Genomic DNA, 24,478 nt, shown 5'->3' with positions numbered 1-24,478 from the left:
TCCGCCTACAACATCTTGTTGGGAAGACCAGCACTAAATAGGCTAAGGGCAGTGGCCTCCACGCGCCACATGAAGATGAAGTTGCCAGATCTTAGTGGCACGGTCACTTGCGGAGGTGACGCCCAAGGAAGATGCGCCCTTAGAAAAAGCACACAGGGGGGCCTCGCCCATGAAGGAAGCGTCAGAGGAGGCGACGCGTGAAGCACCCGATAGGGCAACGCCTATAAGAGAAAGCAACAAAAGCGAGTCTCATTGCGGAGGGTACACCAAGATCAAGAAGAGGTAGAGGCACAAATGGAGGACGCCCATGGAGGTCAAAACCCACCTCAAAGACTTACAAGAAGCATGTTCAAAGCTTTAGGAGCTAGGGGACGTTTATTTACTCTTTTTGTAATTTCTTTGGTAGAAGGTGCTTGGAGGGAAACGTTAGAAACCTCTATTGTTAAAGCATCTTTTAGTCTTTAGTTAGGAGTCTTAGGGGGGGTGCGTTAGTAGATAGGTTTAGGAGTAAATAAGTGATGTGAATGCAATAACAAGAATACATGATTCTTTGACATTCTTAGGAGCAACTTGAGTTGGTCATGAAATGGTACTTTACTTAGAATTGGATCAATGTTCTAATTCAAGAACTCACCAAGACTTTGCACCAAACCAAAACTCATATGGAAGTCCATATATTGTCAAATGGAATCAAACCACAAGGAATGAAGAAAAAGAATGGAAAACCGAACAAAATTGCAAGATTAAGCTACTGCGCCGAACAGAAATTGAAAACAAAGCTGGAAAACAAAAATTTAAACGGTGAAACCGATGAAGAACACTAAAACAAACAAAATTACCGATTGAAATTGAAGAACAAGATGAAGGAAGATGACTTATGTGATTGAAGCAAGGATTGGGAATGGACACGCCACTTGGATGATGAATGTTCCCAGATAAGTGCAGATTTGCCGCCACATGAATGCTCCCAATGCATCACAAGATAAGACAAGGAAAAGGAGAACTAGTCTCACAATCACTCACAAATGGAGCATAGTAACTTTACTCTATTTTTCCAATCTGAATTGTGAAGGACCTATACCCTCCTTTTATAGGAGCAAGGGCTGGTCATTTACATAGCTTATTCCCTAAGCTACCCAAAAAGCTCCTAAGATCACACCCCCTTACTAAGCTCACTCCCCAAGCTTCTAGAATTTTCTAAACTAAAGCCTAAAGATGCTTTTACAAAAGAGGTGTCTAATGTTTCCCTCTAAGCACCTTTCTAAACACCATTCTATATTATTTAAAATTTAAAAGAAACTATAAAGAGAGATATTTAATTGAAGCCCATTCTTGAAAGCTTGTAGACTTTATTTGGCGTTAGGCTTGATCCTCTCTTTATTTTATGTCTTCTTTTAATTTTGAGAAGACTAGAAGGAAGAACTTCAAATGTGAAGGTGAATGACCTCTTCCTTCATTAATAAAAGCCTCCTTTATTTGATTCTCATCAATAAGGAGGTGCCAAAATGAGAGAAGAGTTCACACCTTCCTCATGTCTTGGTTTAGGCGCCGGTTCCATTAGCTTTTAGGAGGGAATTTTGAATTCTTTTAGTTTGATTTTCAGCACCTCTAGGCTATAAATATAGGTGCTGCCCTTGTACATTTCAGATTTGAATTTAGACTAAAGAAACTATACTCAATTTTTGAGAGAGCATTGGAGAGCTTTGTGACTTCTTCACTAGTCTTATCTTGATGGTTCCATGATTACCTCAAGTGGCGACTTGCACACTCATCTAGGAGTCTCCATCCTTCTAGTGGCGTGATCATCCAACCATACATCCATCTTCATGAGCTTTCTCTTCTCCTTCCTTCCTTCTCTTTCAATTGTTCATGTTTAGCTTGTTGTTCTTGAATTTCTGTTCGGCAGTTTTCAATTCTTAGGTGTTTTGGTTCGGTTCCTTTGATTCCTTGTTGTTCATTGTTGTTCTTTTTCATTTCCAGCCTTTATGTTCGGTTCATTTCAGTTCTAAGCTAATTCTATTCGCACTACAAGAAAAAATAGTTTAACGAGGGTTTATTTTTACATTATCCAGGGTTAAAACCTTCATTAAGTCATTTACCCAGGGTTGTAGTTTCCCCCGCTAAATCATTTTAAAACCAGGGTTTTTTTAAACCTCAGGAAAAGCCTTTCAAAATACCATGGGTTTCAAAACCTGCGTAAAATACCATGGGTTTCAAAACCTCCGTAAAATACCATGGGTTTCAAAACTTCCGTAAAATACCATGGATTTCAAAACCTCCGTAAAATACCATGGGTTTCAAAACCTCCGTAAAATACCATGGGTTTCAAAACCTCCGTAAAATACCATGGGTTTTAAAACCTCCGTAAAATACCATAGGTTTCAAAACCCCCGAAAAATACCATGGGTTTCAAAACGTCCATAAAATGTTTTAGAACCTCCTTAAAAAATACCATAGGTTTCAAAATTATGAAATTTGTTTTTTTTTATTCATTTACCATTTAGGCATTCATGTGTTTTTTAAACCACAATTATTTACATCTATTGTATTTATTTATCTATGTTTGTTAAAGTATTTTTTTTTTCAATAAATAAAAGAAATAATTGGGACCAAGTTTTATCTTCAACAATATCTTAGGATGAAGATTAAGCAAAGATAAATTAGTGTTTAACAAGCACTAAGGAAATGACTTTTCTATGTAAATTAGTACAATAAATAGTTATAATTGTTATAACATTTACAACTTTTAATTATAACTGAAAAAAAATAGTTATAACTAAAACTTAAAAATATTATATTGTTTTTGTATAAAACTGAAAAGAAGATTGTGGCTGAGATAAATTCTTAAGGAATGAATTCTGTGAATTGTAAAATTGTGCAGGATTGGAATGCTAATAGAAATGGTAAGGTTGAGCAATATAAAAAAAAAGACAACAAAAAAATGCCTTGAAAACTGGTTCAACTTGTTTCTAAATAAAAAAAATTACAGCAGATAGCTTCTCCAATATTAAATACAAAAATATAACCGAGTGGTTGATGCTATAGAAGTTGGAGAAGGCATAGAGAAACTATGAAGCTACGAAAAATTGAGAAAAAGTAGAAGAGATACATGAATTTTCAAGCTCTGGATACCATGATAAAATTAAAATAAAAAGAGTACATGTTTACAACTGTACCGACCCGGTAGTCGGGAGTAATGACGTGGCGTCGAGCTATTATATAGGCGTGTTGGATGGGACACCTGGCTGACAGAAGGGAAGGAAGTCGGGGGGCTCGTGTAGTCGCCAGTTATTAAGTTGGCGTGCTCCGATCTCCAGCATACCTAAACCGGCGGTCACCGGGTTGAAGATGAAGTCGCCAGATGTGAATCTAGGCGACCAAGTGATTTGAGATCGCCGAAACAAGGACATCGCCGAAGATGAAGGCAGAAGGTCTTTCCCCCAGCTGGCCAGAGGATGAGCTCGGGAGATAGCACACTTGACATACACGATGAAGCAAGAAGAGTAGATCATGAAGGCGGCCGGCGAGACCACAGGGAAGGTGTGTACGAAGGCACCCGAACTCGCCACCCAGAAGAGATCATGCTCCAAGGCAACTATGCACTGAGTTGTGTCATGCATAAGTAACTTAGCCAAAACCCTGAAGAGTAAGAAGTGGCGCCCAAGTCAAGGCTGCTCCAGATGATGGCACGTGTACAGCTGGATGCGAGCCACGTGTCAAGATGTGTAACTGCCAGGAGAGAGAAAGTGCCCAGGTATATAAGAGTTTCCAACGAACTTTGAGGTACACACGTTTTTAGATTACTTCTTTGCAACTGCGAGAACGAGAGTACGCTGAGAGAGAACTTTTGCACGGTTCCTTAAAGTTCTTGAGTTTCTCTTAGTATTTGGTGGTTCAGTCGCTGACTTGGGCGTCGGAGCGTGATCGGCCGCAGCGACGCCGTTCTGTCTTTTGCAGGTTCTTGAGGCGAATCGCGGTGAAGGACGGAGGCGAACACGGTGCAGAAGTCGATCCAGGTTTGACGAGGCAAGGCTCCAGCGTTTCGGTCAATAGGCAGGATCATCAGGCGCCCACCGTGGGGCCGTGTAAAACCTGTTCCCATCCACAGCGTGAGTTCTTGGAGGTTTCTACGGTTTCTGTTTGGTTGTGTACTGGTGCAACCATTTTCCACCGTTCGTTTGAGTTTTTGTTCGGTGAGGTGAGGTTTTTTTTGCTGCTTACGCGAGTTTTAATCGGTGAGATCTGAGTTCTGTTGCTCGTTTGGATTTTCGTGGAAGAAGCGTTGGTTTTGGGTGGAGTTGCGAGTTTCTGTGAAGGTTTGCTGTGTTCTTGAGGTTTTTCGAAGTTTCGCGAAGTTCTGACCGATTGATCGCTGAATCGATCGTCGCTGAAGAAGGTGTTGTTCATCGCTCTTTGTGATTTGTCAAGTTTTCATGAGAAAGATGAGAAGCAACCGTTCAAGTCCAGTTGCGCCCGTTGCTGCTGAAGGCGCCATGACTATGGCGCAGATGGTGGAAATCATGCGTTCGCTGCAGGCGAATGTGGAGGCCTCGCGCATAGAGCAGGCAAAAATGCACGAGGACCTAGTCGCCTCTCAGGCCAGGAATGAAGAGCTCAGCAGAGTTACTAAAGAATTGCGCCAAGCTCTTCAGGAGCAGCGAGGGCGCCCAGTCACTGAAGAGGTCGCGCCGTCAACGCCGCCTCGCGTTTTTCCCATGCCTTTCGCTCAGGCGATTAGAGACACGCCTATCCCTGCGAGTGTGGTACCTGTGAAGGCTGTTTTTACCGGCGTGGAGGATCCTGAAGCACATCTCACCACGTTCCATACGCAGATGATGTTGTCAGGAGGATCAGATGCTGTGTATTGTAAGATGTTCGTGAGCACACTCCAGGGGACGGCGCTGGAGTGGTTTGTGAGCCTACCTACAGGCCACATAGCCAATTTCCAACAGTTTTCAAAGATCTTCGTCGAGCAGTACATAGTGAACAAGGCGCCGCCTAGGGTGTCTTATGATCTGTTCGACATAAGGCAGTACCAAGGAGAGTCCCTCAGGGACTACTTGAATCGTTTTGGGGCACAGATGGTCCGCTCGTCGGCCAAGGACGAAGAGATGCTGGTCTACGCGTTCAAGAAAGGCGTGCTGCCGGGACCCTTCTGCGAGGCATTGATCAGGGCTCACCCTGCCACATTTGCTGAGGTTAGGCGACTTGCGGTGGCCCACATCGCCGATGAAAGTGAGGTCGCCGAGAATAGGGGAAGCGTGGCCCCCGCTAGGCCACGCGCCCAGACCAGGATCCAGCCGCAAAGGGTGTTGGAGACGATGGCGGCCAAGAGGGATCAGAGGACTCGCCATCCTTATGATCCAAGGAAAAACAAGGGCAGGGGCCCAGGGCGCCCTCAACCAGCACGCCGGGAGTACAATCGCCCGCCAAAGCACAAGTTTGTCATGGGATTGGCGGACCTAATCGCCATTCCCAATATATCAGCTAGGCTGAAGGCGCCCGAGAAGGTGGGTGACAAGGTGTTGGGACCAAAGCCGAGTTCCACCAGGGCTTTGGCCACACCGTGGACTCATGCTTGGCTTTAGGATACCAGCTCGACGACCTGGTCAAGAGCGGGTTCCTAAATGATTACTTGCTGGATAGAAGGACGGGGGGCGCGTCGAGCTCCCAACCAGCAGGTGGTGAGGCTCAGCAGCACGAGATGCCCACCCATGGAGAGATCCACACCATTGCGGGAGGTTTCTCGGGTGGTGGATGCACCGCGTCACAGAGGAAGAAGTATGCGAGGTCTGTGATGACGGTGGATATGTTTGAGGACCACTCGCCGGATGTGGACATTACGTTCACAAAGCAAGATCTTCGGGACGTTGTGCCTCATGACAACGACCCCATAGTCATCTCGCTGATTACGGCGGGAAGGAAGGTCCACAGGGTTCTGGTGGACCAAGGAAGCTCGGCAGACGTGATGTTCTGGCCGACTTTCACGCAGTTGGAGCTACCCCTTGACCAGCTGAGGCCCTATGGACGGTGTTTGTATGGTTTCGCTGGCGACCAGGTGGAGGTCAGGGGGTACATTCAGTTGAGGACTACGTTTACGGATGAGGCGGGCTCGAGAACAGAGAAAATCAAGTACCTTGTCGTGAACGCTCCTTCAGCATACAACATTCTGTTGGGAAGACCCACGCTCAACAGAATAGGCGCTATACCCTCGACCCGGCACATGAAGGTAAAGCTGCCATCTATGGAGGGGGTGGTGATCACCATCAAATCCGACCAGAAAGAAGCAAAGAAGTGCTATGAGAATAGCCTGAAGAACAAGAGGTCCGTGAGTTACGTGACAACCACCCCGCCTCCCGGTGTGAAGCCCAGGCCGACGGTAATAGAGGAGACCGCCGGAAGCGACGTGGTGATGGTGGATGCTGAGTTGGGGGAGAAGAACGCTGGTCCAGAGGAGGAAGAGGCGAGGAATCGCCCTGAGGAAGTGAGGGAGCTGGGAATCGCCAGGGCGGTGATCGCCAGAGAAACCAGACCAAAACCCGTCGAGCAGTGGCTCGAAAGGGAGATCGGGGGAAAGATCTTCAAGCTGGGAAGATCTCTGGAGACTGAGCTCCAGGACCAGATCGCCAAGGTGATAGAGCGGCATCTGGATGCGTTCGCATGGTCCGCTTCGGACATGCCCGGGATCGATCCCGACTTCTTGTGCCATCATTTGGCGATGGACAACTAGGTCAGACCAGTACGACAAAGGAGAAGGAAGTTCAACGAGGAGAGAAGGCAGGCGATCAGGGACGAAACCCAGAAGCTCCTCGCTGCAGGCCATATCAGGGAGGTGTAGTACCCTGAGTGGCTGGCCAATGTCGTGCTGGTGAAGAAGAGCAATGGGAAATGGCGCATGTGCGTCGATTTCACTGATCTGAACAAGGCCTGCCCAAAGGATTCATATCCTTTGCCAAGCATAGATGCCCTGGTCGACAGTGCTGCAGGGTGTAAGCTGCTGAGTTTCCTGGATGCCTTCTCGGGGTATAACCAGATCAATATGCATCCCATGGATGAAGAGAAGACTGCCTTCATGACCGAGAGATCGTGCTACTGCTACAAGGTGATGCCTTTTGGGCTGAAGAACGCGGGGGCCACGTACCAGAGGTTGATGGATCGAGTACTTGCACCAATGCTGGGAAGGAACGTGCAAGCGTACGTGGATGACATGGTCGTGACCTCGCCGGAGAAGAGCAAGCACGTTGCGGACCTGGAGGAGTTGTTCACTACGATTGCCAAGTTTAGGTTAAAGCTGAATCCCGAGAAGTGCATCTTTGGCGTGGAGGCGGGAAAGTTCCTGGGTTTTCTCTTAACTGAAAGAGGGATAGAAGCCAACCCTGACAAGTGTGCTGCTATCTTGGCGATGAGGAGCCCGGCTACCGTGAAGGAAGTGCAACAGCTTACAGGTCGGATGGCCGCCCTGTCTCGTTTCGTGTCAGCCAGTGGAGAGAAGGGCCATCCATATTTTCAGTGCTTAAGGCGGAACAACAAGTTTACCTGGACGAAGGAGTGTGAAGAGGCCTTCGTCAAGCTTAAAGAGTACCTGGCGAGCCCGCCTGTTTTGTGCAAACCGCTGGTGGGAACCCCTCTCATGTTGTATTTTGCTGTGACTGAGAGGGCGGTGAGTGCGGTGCTCGCCCAAGACCAAGATCAGGCCCAAAAGCCAATTTACTTTGTCAGCAAGGTGCTACAGGGCCCGGAGGTAAGATATCAGGCCTTGGAGAAAGCTGCACTAGCAGTGGTCTTTTCGGCGAGAAGGCTACGCCACTATTTCCACAGCTTCATGATACTGGTGATGACCGACCTGCCCATCCAGAAGGTCCTGAAGAAGCCCGACGTCGCCGGGAGGATGGTGAAGTGGGCAGTGGAGCTGTCGGAGTTTGATATTAAGTATGAGCCCCGAGGTCCGATCAAGGGGCAGATCTTCGCAGACTTCGTGGTCGAGCTCTCGTCTGAAGCGACACGAGTTGAGGGGGATGACTTTCGTTGGGTGCTTTCAATGGACGGATCGTCGAACCAGCAGGGTAGCGGTGCTGGGGTCATCTTGGAGGGACCCAACGGCGTGCTGATCGAACAATCCCTGAGGTTTGCCTTCAAGGCCAGCAACAATCAAGCAGAATATGAGGCGCTGATCGCCGGTATCTTGCTGGCCAAGGAGATGGGAGCTAGGGTGCTGATGGCTAAGAGTGACTCGCTGTTAGTCACGGGACAAGTAACAGGCGAGTTCCAGGCTAAAGATCCACAAATGGCGGCTTACTTGGAGTATGTACAGGAATTGAAGAGTTCCTTTGTCCCCTTTGAAGTGGTGCATGTGCCCAGAGAGCAGAATGCCCGAGCTGACTTGCTAGCTAAGCTCGCCAGTTCAGGCAAGGGGGGTAGGCAGGGGACGGTGATTCAAGAAACTCTGAAGACGCCCAGAGCATTTGTGGCAGATCACCTGGTTCTTCAGATAAGCAAGTCGACGGAGAAAGCGGCGAGGAGTCACAGATCTTTGACTCAAGAGACCTTGAGGTCGCCAAGAATAAGAGCATGTCGGAGAGAAAAAGTGAACATGACGCAGGTCTGCACGACCCATGAGGCAGACACCTAGGTAACACAGTACAAGCGATGCCTGGCGGATGGCCTTCTCCTGCTGGATCCGACGGAAGCTAGGAAGATAAAGAAGAATTCTAGCAAGTTCACAATGATTGATGGCGAGCTGTATAGGTTTGGGTTAACACACCCACTCCTGGAGTGTGTGCACGGAGAGAAATGTACAAGAATCATGGCTGAGCTCCATGAAGGGATCTGTGGAAGCCACGTTGGGGGTCGAGCTCTGGCCGCATGGACTCTCCGTGCAGGTTACTACTGGCCAACGATGAGAGAAGACTGCAAGAAGTATGCACAGTGTTGCAAGCAATGTCAGCAGCACGCCGACTGGCACAAGGCGCCTCCCGAGGAGTTGAAGTCGATTTACAGCCCTTGGCCGTTTCATACATGGGGAATCGACATTCTGGGACCCTTTCCATTGGCGATCAGGCAGATGAAGTACTTGGTGGTGGCGATTGAATATTTCACCAAGTGGATTGAAGCGGAACCAGTGGCCCGGATCACCGCACACAAGATCGAAAGCTTTGTGTGGAAGAACATCGTGTGCCGGTTTGGTGTGCCCAAGCGCCTGGTGTCAGATAACGGAACTCAGTTTGCAAGTCACCTGTTGAAGAAGCTGTGCGAAGGGGTGGGAATTCAACAAGTATTTGCATCCGTCGAGCACCCTCAAATGAATGGCCAAGTAGAGTCAGCCAATCGGGTATTGCTGAGAGGTTTGAAGAGAAGGCTAGAGAAAGCCAAAGGATGTTGGGCTGAAGAGGTACCCCGTATAGTTTGGGCGTACCACACCACCGAGCAGTCAGGAACCCACGAGACCCCATTTAGCCTGGTCTATGGATGCGACGCGATGATTCCAGTGGAAATCCAAGAGAGCTCGCCGAGATTCCAGAACTTTGTAGCAGAAGACTCGAATGAGGAAAGAAGGCTGAATCTGGATTTGCTGGATGAGGTCAGGGAGGAGGCGAGAGTGAAGGCTGAGGCAGTGAAAAGAAGGATTGAACGAAGGTATAACTCGAAGGTGATGCCAAGGCAGTTCAGAGAAGGCGACCTGGTGATGAGGAAGGCCCACCAGTACGAGATGGAGAACAAGCTGTCGCCTAAGTGGACGGGACCATTCAGGATAACCGAGGCGCTCGGGAATGGCGCCTACCGCTTAGAAACGTTGGAAGGAGGGGCGATTCCTCGCACTTGGAATGCCACGCACCTCAAGTTATATTACAGTTAAAAGCTTTGTAAGTAAAAATAAACACGTAGAGTTTGCAAGCTTTCTGTTAAAACAGTTTGAAGGGGGCACTCTTTTTTCCCTAAGGAGGGTTTTTAATGAGGCCACCCAATAAAGAAGAGCTTTCAAAGTTTGAAGTGTTTTAGATTGCATGCTTGTTGTTTTTTCGAAAGTTGTGAAGAAAGACTTGTCGCTCATATGTGATTTAAGGCGAGTTTTGATTTAAGGCGAGTTTTGATTTGAGGCGAGTTTTGAAGTTATGCCGCATGCTTTCTAAAAAAAAGTTTCTAAGTCCCCCCATCGTTTTTTGGCGATTGGCGGCATCAGTTAAAGTTTAAAGTCCTCATCGTCTTTAGGCGATCGGAGGCACCAGTTAAAAGACCTCAACGCCCTCGCGCGTCCTGAGGCGAGAAAGAGATAAAGACCTCCTCGCCGTCGAGCGAGTGCAGGCGAGTTAGAGTAAAAAGTCCTTAGTGCTTCCAGAGGGGAGAAGATGTAGCCTCTGGGGCAGTGTAGAGGCACCAGCAAAAAGTCCTCAGTGCTTCCAGGGGAGAGAAGATGTAACCTCTGGGGCAATGTAGAGGCACCAGTGAAAAGTCCTCAGTGTTTCTAGGGGAGAGAAGATGTAGCCCCTGGGCAATGTAGAGGCACGGGTTAAAGACCTACTCGCCGATGAGCGAGTTCAGGCGAGTTAAAGACCTTCTCGCCGGTGAGCGAGTTCATGCGAGATAAAGACCTTCTCGCCGATGAGCGAGTTCAGGCGAGTTAAAGACTTTCTCGCCGATGAGCGAGTTCAGGCAAGATAAAATCCTTCTCGTCTCGAACGAGTTCAGGTACGGTGTAGAGGGTGGAAGAAGTTTAAAGGATAGCTAAGGTAGGTTCGAAGAGAACACTTAGCTATCCGGCTCACTGTTCTGAAGATCAGGGAAGGTAGAGAAGGATCCGAAAGGCGCCTCTACCCCAAGATGAAGGAACAATGGCCAAGTTGTGAAGGCAAGAGGAAGCTGGTATCGCCAAGACTCTTTGGCGACCAGGAGAAATTCAAGCAATGACAAGAAGCCAAGGCCCGTTTTGATAAGGCAGATCAGGTGAGCTGTGTCTTAAGCCATTAGTTGGGTTGAAGCTCGTTATTTGAAAAGTGATTTCGCGCTGAGGTTCATTACCTTAAGGTTACAAGTTGTTAGAATGTTATCGTTCGAAAGTTGATGGTTCGAAGCAGTTAGTATACAATTGCGCTCGCGGAGTTGCTAAGTTAATTTCGTCTGAGAGATTTATGCGAGGAAGATAAAGTTAACAAGAGAGATTATATAAAGAAGCGGGAAATGTCATAACATAGTGGCATCAATTCAAAATACATGTGCAGAAAAAGGGAAAAATTTATTACAAGTAAATTGTGTAAGAGAGAGACAAATGAGTAAGTGATGGAGGGAAGCAGCAAGCAGCTAGTCTTCAGAAGGAACAATCTTCCCGTCCACCACTTCATTGTTCAGCGACACCATGGAAAGATCCAAGTCAGGGTACTGGCAGGCGAATTGTTCCAAGGCAGCGTCAAACCCAGCAGCAAGGATTTGGGCGGAGCTCAGCTCGAGCTCTTCAGTCTGCTTTTTGAGCCCCTCGGTCTGTTGCTCTAACTCTTCAGCTCGTTTCTTGAGTTCTTCAGTTGTTTCACGAGCTTGAAGGAGGTCTTCAACAACCTTCTTGGATTCCGCCTGCGCCTGGGCCAGCTTTGTGGCGATCTTCTCATTTACCTCTTTGGCCTCGGCGAGTTTGGCCATGGTGTCGTCTCTCTCCTTTTCAACTTTCCCCAAGAAGACCTCCCGATCTGCTGACCTCTTCTCAAGGTTTTTTACCTTGGCTGTGTCTTCTTTAATCGACGCCTCAAGGTCAGCCACCTAGAGGCGATAGGGGACTAGCTTGCTCTCCAGCTCAATTTTCTCTTGAGCTAAGAGGTGCACCCTATGGCGCAGATCGGTGGCCTCCTTGCGCGCCACCCGCAGCTCGGTGCTCATAGCATCCTCTACTCGCGAATGGTCGATCTCCGCCAGCATAAGGTTGCAGGACAACTTCTCCGCCTCAATCCTTATTAGGCGATTCTCCTCCTGGAGCACGGAGATGTCATCCTGGAGTTTTTTGCTGGAACTCTCCACAGCTTTTGATATGATGGAGGGGAAATCCTCTGCCATCATCTTGAGTTTTGCTGAGAAGGGTTCCCACACCCTTTTGACCTCAAGGGAAAGGTTTGCTCGTGGGAGCACTGGGGGAGCCTGTTGCTGGTTCTCGCCACCACCTTCTTGAATTGGTTGGTGAGTTGGAGCTTCTTGGCGTGGTGGTGACGAGGGGGACTCGGTGATGATGATGGGTGAGTTGTGAGCACCTTCATCCCCGCCTGGTGCAGCTTCCGCAGTTGAGGCAGTTGAAGGAGGACCCCCTCCAGCAGATACATATGGCGTGGAGGCGCTCGGGGGGTTCTCCATGAAGTTGGGCTCAGCAGCCTCAACCACGGGAAATGCAGCCGCCAAGGGAACTGCTTGGACTGGCGATGTGGGAGCTGGGGGAGGAGGCAGTGTTGGAGGTGGAGCTGGCGGAGAAGGCGGTGTTGATGTTGGAGGAGGAGGTGGAGCAGGTGGTGAAGAAGGCGCCACCCTCTTTCTTTTGGTGATGAGGCCATCTTCAGTTGCCTCATCGTCTTCTTCTTCATCCTCATGGACCACCTGAGGGGTTTTCCTCTTTGGCTTCCTGAGGATGAGCTTCTTGCGTTGTTGGGCGGGCAAGGCTTCTGAAGGAGCTGGGCCTTTAGGGGGCGATCTGCCCTGAGCAGCGGCGATCTCCACCACCGAGTTAGGCAAAGTCTGGGAGCCCGATGCCAACCCATGGGCTCGGGCGAGCGCCCTCAATTCAGCCAATTTTCCTTTGCCCAACATGTGATCTGCATAATACGAAGGTATACAAGTCAGCTCAGAGACAAAGATAAACACATGAGTAAGTATGCAAGTGAAGCAAACAAGTGGTGCAGAAAATGAAGGCCAAGTCTATTACGCAACAAATAAGACACCAAGCAACAGATAACAGAGGTACAGCACGATGCAATAACTTAGACATTAAGGTAAGTTCTAACCTATGCGGGCCTCGAGTTGGCCTTCGAAGAATTCGAAGGAGATGATCGCAGAGGTGAGGAAAGTAATGTTGGCGTCTGCCACGCTCTTCCAGAAGAGGCACAGATCTTTGTCCAAGGCGCCCATGTTGTCGGGGCTCCTTGGCCTCCTGAAGCTTCCCTTGGATTCTTTATTTCCCTTGTTTACCCAGTACAAGGGAAAGCCGTCGAGCAGCGAAGCGTCCTGGTCGTTTTGGCGCACTTGGACAAATTTGCCTTTCCAATCCTTGTAAGATTGCTGGAAGATAGAGAGGATCGACCTCACAGCAATCCCGTTCAGACTCACCCAAAGGCGATGTCCTGGATGCTTAGCTTCAAAAAGGAAAAGGAAAACGTCCACTGACGCTGGCAGTCCCAAATGTGCGCATATGATTTGAAACGCCCGCACGAATGCCCAGCTGTTGGGATGGAGCTGGGCGGCGGCGATGTCGAGCTCGGTTAGTAGCTCCCTTTCAAAACGAGTGAAGGGAAACCTAAGTTTCACCTTCTTGAATAAGGTGGTGTATACAAAGCAGAACAACTCGTCGTTGTTCCCTTTGTCGTCTGCACAAACTGGCACGTCGGAGGGGGCAAGGTAGCACCATCAGCTTTTCATCATGCTCCTTGTGGAATGAAAGGTTGGGCTCGTCCCCTTTCTTCAATCGAAGCACTGCCAGGGGAGAGTTTACTGAAGAGGTCTCCTTCAGCAAAGTCGAGGTGGCCCATGGGTATAGCTTCTTGTAGTCTAGGGAAGGAATGGGGGCACCTCCGGCGACGGGTGGAGTTGCCTGAGCAAGGTTGGGATGAGAGGTTGCAGGCCTCTCAGCCTGGGAGGAGGAAGCACCAGGTGCTCGCGATGGGTTATGAGCTTGAGACGGAGGGTTTCGTGACGAGGGAGGAGGATTCGGGGTGATCTTTGAACGAGCCATCGCGAAAACTGCAAAGGAAAAAGAAAGGGAAAGGTGAGCGAAGGTTGCAGAGGCTGACTCGATTGTGGAAGAAAGATGAGAAACGAACGAACGAAAGTTCGTTGTAATGGAGACGAAGCCCTAAGTTACGAGAAGGGAGAAGCAGAAGAAACAACCCACAGCGTATGCACCAGGCAGTTAATGGATGATGCGAATCGGCTAAAATGCAGGAAAACTCAACAGAAGAAGTAAAGGGAGTACCTTTCGATGATCAGAAGAACGCTGAAGGAAGTTGAGGATTCAGAAGGTTGAAGAGCATCGTGGGTTTTTGCAGAAGAAACTCAGAGCGTTTGGGAAGGCAAAGAGGTGATGGAACAGTAGAAATGAAATAGGTTTAAGGGTTTTTCAAATGATTTTTGGAAGCGCAAACGACAACTAAAGATGATCGTTGATGAAGCCACGTGTCGGACGATTGGGAGAATATTTGGTGGAGCGTCAGGAAAGCAGAAAGTACAAACGTTATCGGTAGTGACGTGACTCCTTTAGTCTTTTCGCTAGACAAGTCTTCGCTTAAGACTGGGGGGCTTTGTGTACCGACCTGGTAGTAGGGAGTAATGACGTGGCGTCGAGCTATTATATAGGCGTGTTGGATGGGACACCTGGCTGACAGAAGGGAAGGAAGTCGGGGGGCTCGTGTAGTCGCCAGTTATTAAGTTGGCGTGCTCCGATCTCCAGCATACCTAAACCGGCGGTCACCGGGTTGAAGATGAAGTCGCCAGATGTGAATCCAGGCGACCAAGTGATTTGAGATCGCCGAAACAAGGACATCGCCGAAGATGAAGGCAGAAGGTCTTTCCCCCAGCTGGCCAGAGGATGAGCTCGGGAGATAGCACACTTGACATACACGATGAAGCAAGAAGAGTAGATCATGAAGGCGGCCGGCGAGACCACAGGGAAGGTGTGTACGAAGGCACCCGAACTCGCCACCCAGAAGAGATCACGCTCCAAGGCAACTATGCACTGAGTTGTGTCATGCATAAGTAACTTAGCCAAAACCCTGAAGAGTAAGAAGTGGCGCCCAAGTCAAGGATGCTCCAGATGATGGCACGTGTAAAGCTGGATGCGAGCCACGTGTCCAGATGTGTAACTGCCAGGAGAGAGAAAGTGCCCAGGTATATAAGAGTTTCCAACAAACTTTGAGGTACGCACGTTTTTAGATTACTTCTTTGCAACTGCGAGAACGAGAGTACGCTGAGAGATAACTTTTGCACGGTTCCTTAGAGTTCTTGAGTTTCTCTTAGTATTTGGTGGTTCAGTCGCTGACTTGGGCGTCGGAGCGTGATCGGCCGCAGCGGCGCCGTTCTGTCTTTTGCAGGTTCTTGAGGCGAATCGCAGTGAAGGACGGAGGCGAACACGGCGCAGAAGTCGATCCAGGTTTGACGAGGCAAGGCTCCAGCGTTTCGGTCAACAGGCAGGATCAACAACCATTTCATAAAAAGAGTAGAAGGATAAAAGAAAATGATCCTCACTTTTGAGAAAGAACTGGCTCAGATTTCATGCATCCAATGTACACCCGTTGTTTTGATCGGTGTCTCACTAGAGTTTGTCCTAGTGTTGCTGAAAAAGGAGTGAATAGTATAAAACAAGAATCCATGTGGAACAGTTTAAAGAATCCTACAATATTAATCACAAACACCTCAAGCAAGGTGATGGAAGAGGGCCCAAGCTCACCACACTATGAAAGCCAAAAGCCTAAGACCGTCTAGTTTCACAAAGGAGCGTCTAGCCTCTCAAAGGAGCGTCTAGTCTTCCAAATGGAGCGTCTAGCTTCACAAGGGAGCGTCTAGCCATGGCTACATAAGGAGCATCTATGAAGAGTCCTAGACCGTCTAGCTTCACACACACATGAGCCAAGCTACGGTTTGGGAAGAGAAGGCTTTGTTGCATAAAGGCCCATTAGGGGTACTTAGTAGATAGGATAGTGTAGAAAGCACTTTGTGAAGGAAACATTCTAGAAACTAGGTTTGTGTGGCCGGTCATTGCACATGGCACATGGCTTAGGTTTTACATTTAATTTTTGTTTTCTTTTCATTAGAAAGTAGCTTACCTTTTACGTCCAAGATGGCCTATAAAAAGGAAGGCTATCTCATTGTATTTTTCAAGTTTATTGTGAGTAAAGTTATGTTGCCATTTTGTGCCAAACTTTGCTTCTCCCTAGAATCCTAGGCTCTAAACTTCAATTCCTTCATCTTTTCCCTTGGGCTGGCCGAACCACCCAATAACCACACATAGCATGCACCTACAAGATCAACACCACTCCTAGGAGGATCTTGCTCACCTTCATTCATTGCTTCCGCCCCATTACTCTACATTGATTCAAGAAGAACTTCATGAAATGCCATCATTTGGTATCATGAGCTTTTGGTTCTTCAAGATGAGTAGCTTGGTCTTTTAATTTCAGTTCTTCTTTATTTCATCTTTGTCATTTCAATTCCTTACTTGTCTTGCTGTTTTTATATTTTAAATTGTTCTTGGTGTGCTTATGGAAGATCCAACCAAAGCACAATTGTTCAATTGATCTTGAACAAATTCTGTGCAGCTTGTGATAGGATTCCTTACACCATTGTGTGGCTGTTTCTCTTTTAGGAAATTGAGTCCTTATTGCTTTCTTATAATTGCTTCATTTTATGCTTTGAGTCTTTATTTTCTGAATCTATAAATGTTGTGTCAAGTCATGTGAATCCATATTTGTCAACAATTCTTAGTAGTCCTATTATTGGCTTGATTGTTTCTTGCTTTTGGGTCTCTTTATATTGCTTTAATCTGCTGTTATTTTGATCCTTTGGTGCTTTTTATTTTTAGTTTGAGTTCATAATTGTGTCTTAGTTCTTACACAATTTCCATTCTTACATTTCCATTGTGTTAATTTTGGTTATCTTGCTGTTTTCTTCCAGTTTTCCAGATTTCCCCTGTATCATCTCTCTGTTCTGGGCTGTTTTGTTTAAAAAAATATTTCCACCCATAGGAAAATTCTGATTTTCTGGAAAATGCAAGTTTAAAGTGTTACAGAAAAGACAAAAAAAGAATGAGGTCAAAAGAAGCAACAGAAAAAAAATGATAAATCTTACAAAATCAGAGTGCAAATCTTGAGCGCTCCAGCTGGCCTAACTGCACACCAAATTTGCAAAAATTATTAAAAAAAAATGGTGCATGCGTTTTAGGTGATTCCAAAGCCAAAATTTAGATAAGATCCTGAATTTTCTTGCATCCAAATTTCAGAAACAAATTTTACAATTACAGCTCAGCATAAATCGGGGAACAAACACGTTTTCTGGCCCACAACATTTTCCAGTGGTGCTGTTTTTTTTTTATTTGGTCATCTAATCTAGTGCTTTTCTTTAGGAATTCCTTTTGTGTGCCAACTTTTATTGAGTACCTTTAATTGTTTGCTTTAATTTCTTGAATCTCTTTCTAAGTTGTCATATTATAAATCCTTTTGGTAGTACTGTTTTCTTTCAATTAAATTTGTTTCTTGCTTTTGTTTCTTGACCTCTCATTTTGGGTGCTGGAATTTAATTCTCTCTTGGTGCTTATGTGCATGGAAATTGACTTGGTTTAAGGTTAAGCCCTTGTGAATAGGTGCTGGAAATTGGAGAATTAAAGCCAACTTTATAAGGAGGAGTCAAAGCTAAGGCGAAACAAGCTTCTTGAAACAAACACTACAAACACCTAGAAGATCAACAATCAAGACAACAAAGAAAGTGCACTAACCAAAAAGAGGAACAACAAAGGGGGTTTTCTTATCTCCTTTACAACTTGGTTTATTGTTAATTACCTCTTTTAAATTATGTTTTAGACGGTGAGTGTGTCTTCAAGGGCTCAAAGTGTCCAAGAAGCCTCACCTAGGGCCGAATAGCATAGTAATTTTGCTTAGTAATTTGTTGCTTGTTTGAACTTGTTATTCTTTTGTTTTGGTAGAAACGTTTTGCATGCTTAGTATTGTTTAATTTTGTGCTATACCGACTAGCTTTGCTGCATATCTAGCTTACATAGTTTTCTTGCTTTTTGATTTCTCAACTTCTTGTGTTCTAAGTGTTTTACTAAGAGAAAATTTTGTGTGAAGTCATTGGAGGAAAGTTTTTGGCAAGGAAAATGCTTGGTACTTAAGTAGTCCATTGTGACTCACCTCCCTTACCTGGAAAACTACCTTCTCTAGCTTTCCTAAACTTTCTCAAAGTAAAACATCTAACTACACAAAGTTCTAGCCATGTCTTCTTCTCCTCATTCTCCAAAGTCTATGGAAAGTGAAGTAAAATCTTTGAAAACCCTTTTAAAAGAGGTATCCCAAGCGGTACAATTAATTTCCTTTAGACAATTGGAGAATGAAAACAAAATTAATGAGTTGGCTAGAGCTCAAGAAGAGAAATCCCAAAAATCTCAAAAAAAAAAAAAAAATACTCATGCATCACAAAGTATTGCAACTCTAGGGGAGGGAAGCCTTAGAATTAATGATTACTATCAATCACCCCCTAGAAGAACTAGACAAAGGGAGCAAGAGAGCCCAAAGGAAGTAAGGGTAGACCTACCCCATTTCTATGGTAAGGAAGACGTAGAGGCCTACCTAGATTGGGAGATGAAAGTAGAGCAACTCTTTTCTTGCCATAGGGTGAGTGAAGAGAGGAAGGTACCCTTAGCAACCCTTAGTTTCCAAAGCAATGCCATGTATTGGTGGACCTCTCTAGAGAGAGACCGACGTCTTCATAGGGAGCCTTCCATAGAATATTGGAATGACCTTAGGGGAGCCCTAAGACGTCGCCACATACCTTCCTACTACCATAGGGAGTTGATGGACAAGCTCCAAAGACTCCAACAAAAGAACTTAAGTGTGGAAGAGTATAGGCAGAAAATGGAGCTCTACATGATGAGAGCATCCATTAGAGAGGAAGAAACCACCACCATATCTAGGTTTCTAAGTGGGCTCAAGCTTGAGATAAGGGATCGAGTAGAACTATTACCCTACCAAGACTTGAATGATTTGGTTCAACTTTGCATTAAAGTTGAACAACAAAATTTGCGCAAAACTTCAAATCTAAGGGTGGGTTCTTACTCCAACTCTTATCCCAAGAAAGACTTTAAAAGGGAGGGTAGTACACCTAGAGACGAATCCAAAGAAACTACCAAACCCTTAGTGAAAGATGCCTCCACCCCATACATCCGTGCTAGGGACACCAAGTGTTTTAAATGTTTTGGAAGAGGGCATGTGCAAGCACAATGTCCAAACCAAAGGGTTTTGTTTTTAAAAGGAAAAGATGAGTACAAAAGTGGTGAGGATGAACCTAGTACTCAAGAAAAAGGGGAAGGAGAAAGGATAAATCCTTTGGAGGGGGACTTATTGATGATTCAAAGAATCCTCCACAATCAACCTAGTGCATCCACCGAGACACAACGAGAGAACATTTTTCATACTAGATGCAATATTTTAGAAAATATATGCTCTCTTATTGTGGATGGTGGGTCATGCTGCAATTGCTGTAGCACTAGATTGATTGAAAAATTAAAACTACAAGTAGTTCCTCATCCAAAACCGTACAATTTACAATGGATCAATGAGGATGGAGAACTACGTGTAGACAAACAAGTGGAAATCGAGTTTTCTATAGGTAACTACAAAGACAATGTTTTATGTGATGTAGTACCTATGGAAGCTTGCCACATCTTATTAGGTAGACCATGGCAATTTGATAAGAAAACCTCGCATAATGGTCTAACTAACGAGATTTCTTTCATCCACAAGCACAAAAGATTTGTACTTAGCCCTTTACCACATTCCCAAGTGGTAAAAGACCAAATACAAATGAAACACAAAAGGGATGAAGAAAAAATAGAAAAAGAAAAAAATTTTGGGAAACAAAAGGCGTGGGAGAATAGTGTTCCTTCCCACAAGGTCATTCAACAAGTCAAGCATATTGAAAATACCTTTACAAACATGCTTCTTGTTGAACAACCTAGCCTTTCCTTTTGTAAAGGAACACTTGCAAGCATGAGCACAAAAGAAAAGTCCTTACAAGAAGCTTGCATAGATCAAGAAGGAGAACTCATGGGACAAAAGAAAGTTGATCAAACGCTAGAGCTTTTAAAAGGAAAACTTTTGTCACCCATGAGAAAAGAGGTTCAAAGACATTACTTTAAGTACAACTCATGTTTTCAAACTACACCTAAAGTAAAGTCTCATGAACTCTATACTCCTTCACCTTTTGCAAATGATCCTTGGGAAGATCCTTGGGATAAACTCTTCTCTAGAGAAGTGATACATCTTCATGGTTTATTTTCAAGCATAGTATTGAATAGAGCTCCAACTTTCGCAAACCATGATTTGAGGATTTCCTTTGGAAAACTTGCAATTAAGTTGCACACTTTAAATGCTTATCATCCTCAAACGCATGGTCAAAATATTTTTGAAAATATAGCTCTTTCTATTATGCCTAGAATAATCATGAAGTGCACACACAATTTTAGAGATGAGCAAACATACCATCAAGTAGTTCACAAAACTACTTCTACTTTTAAAGTTATGTGTGTGCTCAATCATCCTTCTTCTTTTAAGTTGTTACCATCTCCTATAGGATTTATGCCTCAAGAGAAGGTAACCACAAATGACCATTTTAAAATACAAAAGATGATTAGAGGCCACACACAACCCTTAAAAGAGAAATCTTGTCCAAGGTTGCCAACACCAAAAGACAAACAACAATGGCAACCTAGTAAAATTAATTTGCAAACTAACACCTATGCTTTATTTGATTATTTCTATAGGTGGACGTTTGATCCAGGAGGACAAGCTTTGAAGAAACAAGATGCTGCTATTCGAGATCAAGCCTGAAGATCTGAGGATAGATCTTCTCAAATGAAGGAGGAGATGATGGACACCATCCAGCCACAACCATTCCCCTAAGCAAAAGCATTGGATTTGAGGACAAATCCTTTTCAAGAGGGAGGGGATGATGGAAGAGGGCCCAAGCTCACCACACTATGAAAGCCAAAAGCCTAAGACCGTCTAGTTTCACAAAGGAGCGTCTAGCCTCTCAAAGGAGCGTCTAGTCTTCCAAATGGAGCGTCTAGCTTCACAAGGGAGCGTCTAGCCATGGCTACATAAGGAGCATCTATGAAGAGTCCTAGACCGTCTAGCTTCACACACACATGAGCCAAGCTACGGTTTGGGAAGAGAAGGCTTTGTTGCATAAAGGCCCATTAGGGGTACTTAGTAGATAGGATAGTGTAGAAAGCACTTTGTGAAGGAAACATTCTAGAAACTAGGTTTGTGTGGCCGGTCATTGCACATGGCACATGGCTTAGGTTTTACATTTAATTTTTGTTTTCTTTTCATTAGAAAGTAGCTTACCTTTTACGTCCAAGATGGCCTATAAAAAGGAAGGCTATCTCATTGTATTTTTCAAGTTTATTGTGAGTAAAGTTATGTTGCCATTTTGTGCCAAACTTTGCTTCTCCCTAGAATCCTAGGCTCTAAACTTCAATTCCTTCATCTTTTCCCTTGGGCTGGCCGAACCACCCAATAACCACACATAGTATGCACCTACAAGATCAACACCACTCCTAGGAGGATCTTGCTCACCTTCATTCATTGCTTCCGCCCCATTACTCTACATTGATTCAAGAAGAACTTCATGAAATGCCATCACAAGGTTAGTTTATGAGAAATTGAGAAAGCTTAAATACCTATATTTACATGAACATCGCCATCAACTTTGATATAGAAGTCAGCATCCCATAAGTTAACAGCAGTAGCAAAGTAGGTCTTTGTCTTTGCTGACAATTCAAGGTATCCTTCAACATGATCCTACAGAATCAAAGCACTAAGATTTGTTGCATTTCTTTTAATTTTACCTTTAAATAAATGAATTCATGCTATTTTGTCAAGTGATTATTCAAGTAGAGACCAAATAAGTGAAGGGAGATTGGGGCAAAAATGCAGTAAGACAAATAGGACCATTACCAGTCTCAGAAAATCTCCATGCTTCTTATCTTCTGCTTCAATAGCTCTGTCTAGGATACCCCCTGATGTGGCACTGGTGAAAGAAAGGAAAAACCAAAAAGCTCAAGTTACAATTAATTCAATATATGACTAACGGATGAACCGCACGTTATTTCTATCAATTAATATATGATATAAGTTAGATGCATAAAGACAATAAAACGATGGTATTTATGCTATATAATCGTTGAAAAAGAGCTGAGGTATGCACCTATGACCAATTAATAATCGGATGATAATGCCCTTCTCTTCCTCTAACTTCTTTCTTTTCTCACCTATTTACCGTTTTATCACAAGAACACATTATAAGAAAAAGTACTAACAAAAAATAACTGGGAAGAAAGAAAGGATGAAAAATAATGCAATTATGAACCTTGTGGCATCCATGTCTCACGAATTGAGTCTCTTCTTTTTCTGTTGCTGAAAGCAGTGTTGATTCCTACTACCATTAGGTACCTACTCCTACCAGATGATTCACTCATCTTGATATCTTCTGGTACTAGAGCACCACTTCGTATAGACTCCTGAGCTGCCTTTGCAGCTGCTAATTCCAACTCAAGGTTTGAAATTGTCTTATCAAGGGTTCTACATTCCATTCCATGCAGTTACACATTTTTAGTATAAAAGCAACAACAAAATAAAATTACTACAAATGGTAAGATAAGTATAACTTACTGTATGGCATTTTGTGTCTTGAAAGCCTCTTTATAGATGCCTTTAGTTTCACGTTTCACTTCCTTCTCTTGCAACTAAGGGAGACAAGCACACAAACACAAGAATTTCAAAGGATGATTTACATCATAGCCGAAACATTTAATTGAAACTATGTAGTGCCTTTGATAACTACCACGTAATTATTAAAACTGATCAAGCAGGGAGGAAATGTAACAAATGCTTACAATTCTTGAATTACAATCCTCTGAAACTACATTCAATTTTTCAGCTTCCATAGTTGTTGTCCTTCCAAGTCCTTTAGGTTAAGGAATAGTCCATATCCAGCTATACATTTAAATTTCTTATAAGCAAAGCACCACAATAACTGTGTAACAAAGTACCGCAGTAGGTACATAAACATGATGCATTATTGTCAAATCAGAATCTGAAAAGAAATTAATGTCAAGTTGTTATAGAAACTATGAACGTTGAATTAAATTTCTTTAGTGACCACGCTTTCATTGATCCTTCATGAGTCTATTATGATGTGCAAATAGATGCAATTAAAAATACTAAAGCACCCCCAAATATGTTGGACCATCGCTATTTAATAACAAGGCAGATCCCAAAATAAAAGGTCCATTTCCACCAACTTGTAAATATAAAAATAAGTGCTTCAGTTGCAACTACCCAGTCTCTTTTTCATAACCATGCTCTTCTCCCTGTTTAATTTAAAAGAATTATGGCCTAAATCATAGAAAAGTTAATACCAGTTGCTACTTTGCCCTCAAACTACCAGTTAGAATTTTTCGTATGACAACTGAACAGGCACACATATGCTGTGAACTGCAAGAAAAGACCATTATTTTCAGCGTATCTGTAAATTAACAAAGGCATGTTACCACAATGAACCAAAGCATAATTTCTTTTCAAGAGCTGAAACATGTTGGAAGGGTTCTGAAACTTAGGGGGTAATGGTTTCCAAGCATGCAGGCATTCACAAGGCATGTTAAAACCGGTATAATTTTCTTATGTAGTTAAGAAGGGATAAAAAAGTGCATAAGATGCCATAAATTTCATACACTTCCACACAAAAGTCAGGTTCCACACCACATACATGATTTCTGAATGAATAATGATGTGCATGGAAATTAAACTGAATTAGATCAAACCTAGAACTGAAGCGGAGAACCAGGCAGGGTCACGTTCGCGGGCGGTGCGGAGGTCGGTGATAGCTGCTGACCGGAGGGAGGGATCAGAGGAGAATGCGTTGAGGAAGAGGTCGCAAGAGCGGCATTGACGACGGAGGTTGCGATATTTTCGGCGAGGAGAAGCTCCGGCTATGTCTTGGCGTCAACGACGAGGAGAAAGAACGAGAATGTGAAAAGACAAAGATGGAGATGAGATAAAATGAGAAGGTTGAGAGTTTCTCCAAGAACCGATTCCGTGGTGGAGCAAAGGCGGAAAGAGCTTCTCTGGAGCAGCAGATGAAGAATGGGTTTTGTGGCTTTTTTTATGGAAGTGTGGCTTAGCAGATGTCGTGAGTATGTGGTGGAAAACTAAGTGTATAAGGAAGATAAAAAAAATTAATTATATTTATTTAGCGATATTTAGGGAGGTTTTAGAAAACATAAGGTATTTTACTGAGGTTTTAGAAACCTTGTACGAAAAACCTTAGTAATTTAACAATTAAAAAATATTTATTTATTAAATTTATATTTGAATTATATTAATATTTTCCTAAATAATTTTTGTTAAAATAATATTTTTAGTGATAAAAATACTAGTTTTTCTTATAATAAATTTTTAAGAAAAATATCTATTAAAATAAATAAATAATTAATTAATTTTAATAAACTTATTTTGCAGAATTTTTAAAATAAACT

General features: G+C 44.3%; 1 protein-coding gene across 4 annotated transcripts; it reads right to left on the bottom strand.

Moving 5' to 3' along the window:
* Positions 1–2,942: 2,942 nt before the first annotated feature.
* On the bottom strand, positions 2,943–24,142 carry LOC137823420 (uncharacterized). 4 transcript variants are annotated; one of them, XM_090297181.1, is made up of 8 exons: positions 23,765–24,142; positions 22,838–23,438; positions 22,614–22,687; positions 22,312–22,523; positions 22,150–22,213; positions 21,900–21,972; positions 21,623–21,743; positions 2,943–12,776 (listed from the first exon to the last, which is right to left on the bottom strand). In XM_090297181.1, the coding sequence occupies exons 2-8, from the start codon at positions 22,886–22,888 to the stop codon at positions 11,743–11,745; spliced, it is 1,629 nt and encodes a 542-aa protein (XP_090153307.1). In that variant the 5' UTR covers positions 22,889–23,438; positions 23,765–24,142; the 3' UTR covers positions 2,943–11,742. The 4 variants fall into 4 exon arrangements, with proteins under 4 accessions (XP_090153307.1, XP_090153309.1, XP_090153308.1 ...); XM_090297183.1 differs by having other exon boundaries at positions 22,838–22,977; XM_090297182.1 differs by having other exon boundaries at positions 22,838–22,937.
* Positions 24,143–24,478: the final 336 nt, after the last annotated feature.

This window comes from Phaseolus vulgaris, chromosome 11 (genome assembly GCF_051622355.1).
Source record: "Phaseolus vulgaris cultivar YP4 chromosome 11, ASM5162235v1, whole genome shotgun sequence".
Taxonomy (NCBI): domain Eukaryota; kingdom Viridiplantae; phylum Streptophyta; class Magnoliopsida; order Fabales; family Fabaceae; genus Phaseolus; species Phaseolus vulgaris.
Note: the sequence above shows the minus strand (reverse complement) of the source record. Positions and strands in the feature narration are given on the sequence as shown.

Excerpts from the sequence above, each read along its gene's own strand:
- LOC137823420 (XM_090297181.1), bottom strand. The coding sequence starts at position 22,888 with ATGGAAGCTGAAAAATTGAATGTAGTTTCAGAGGATTGTAATTCAAGA. Across the intron at positions 22,688-22,837 it reads AGGATTGTAATTCAAGAATT|TTGCAAGAGAAGGAAGTGAA; the intron begins GTAAGCATTTGT and ends TGTCTCCCTTAG. Across the intron at positions 21,744-21,899 it reads ATGGAGATTTTCTGAGACTG|GATCATGTTGAAGGATACCT; the intron begins GTAATGGTCCTA and ends TTGATTCTGTAG.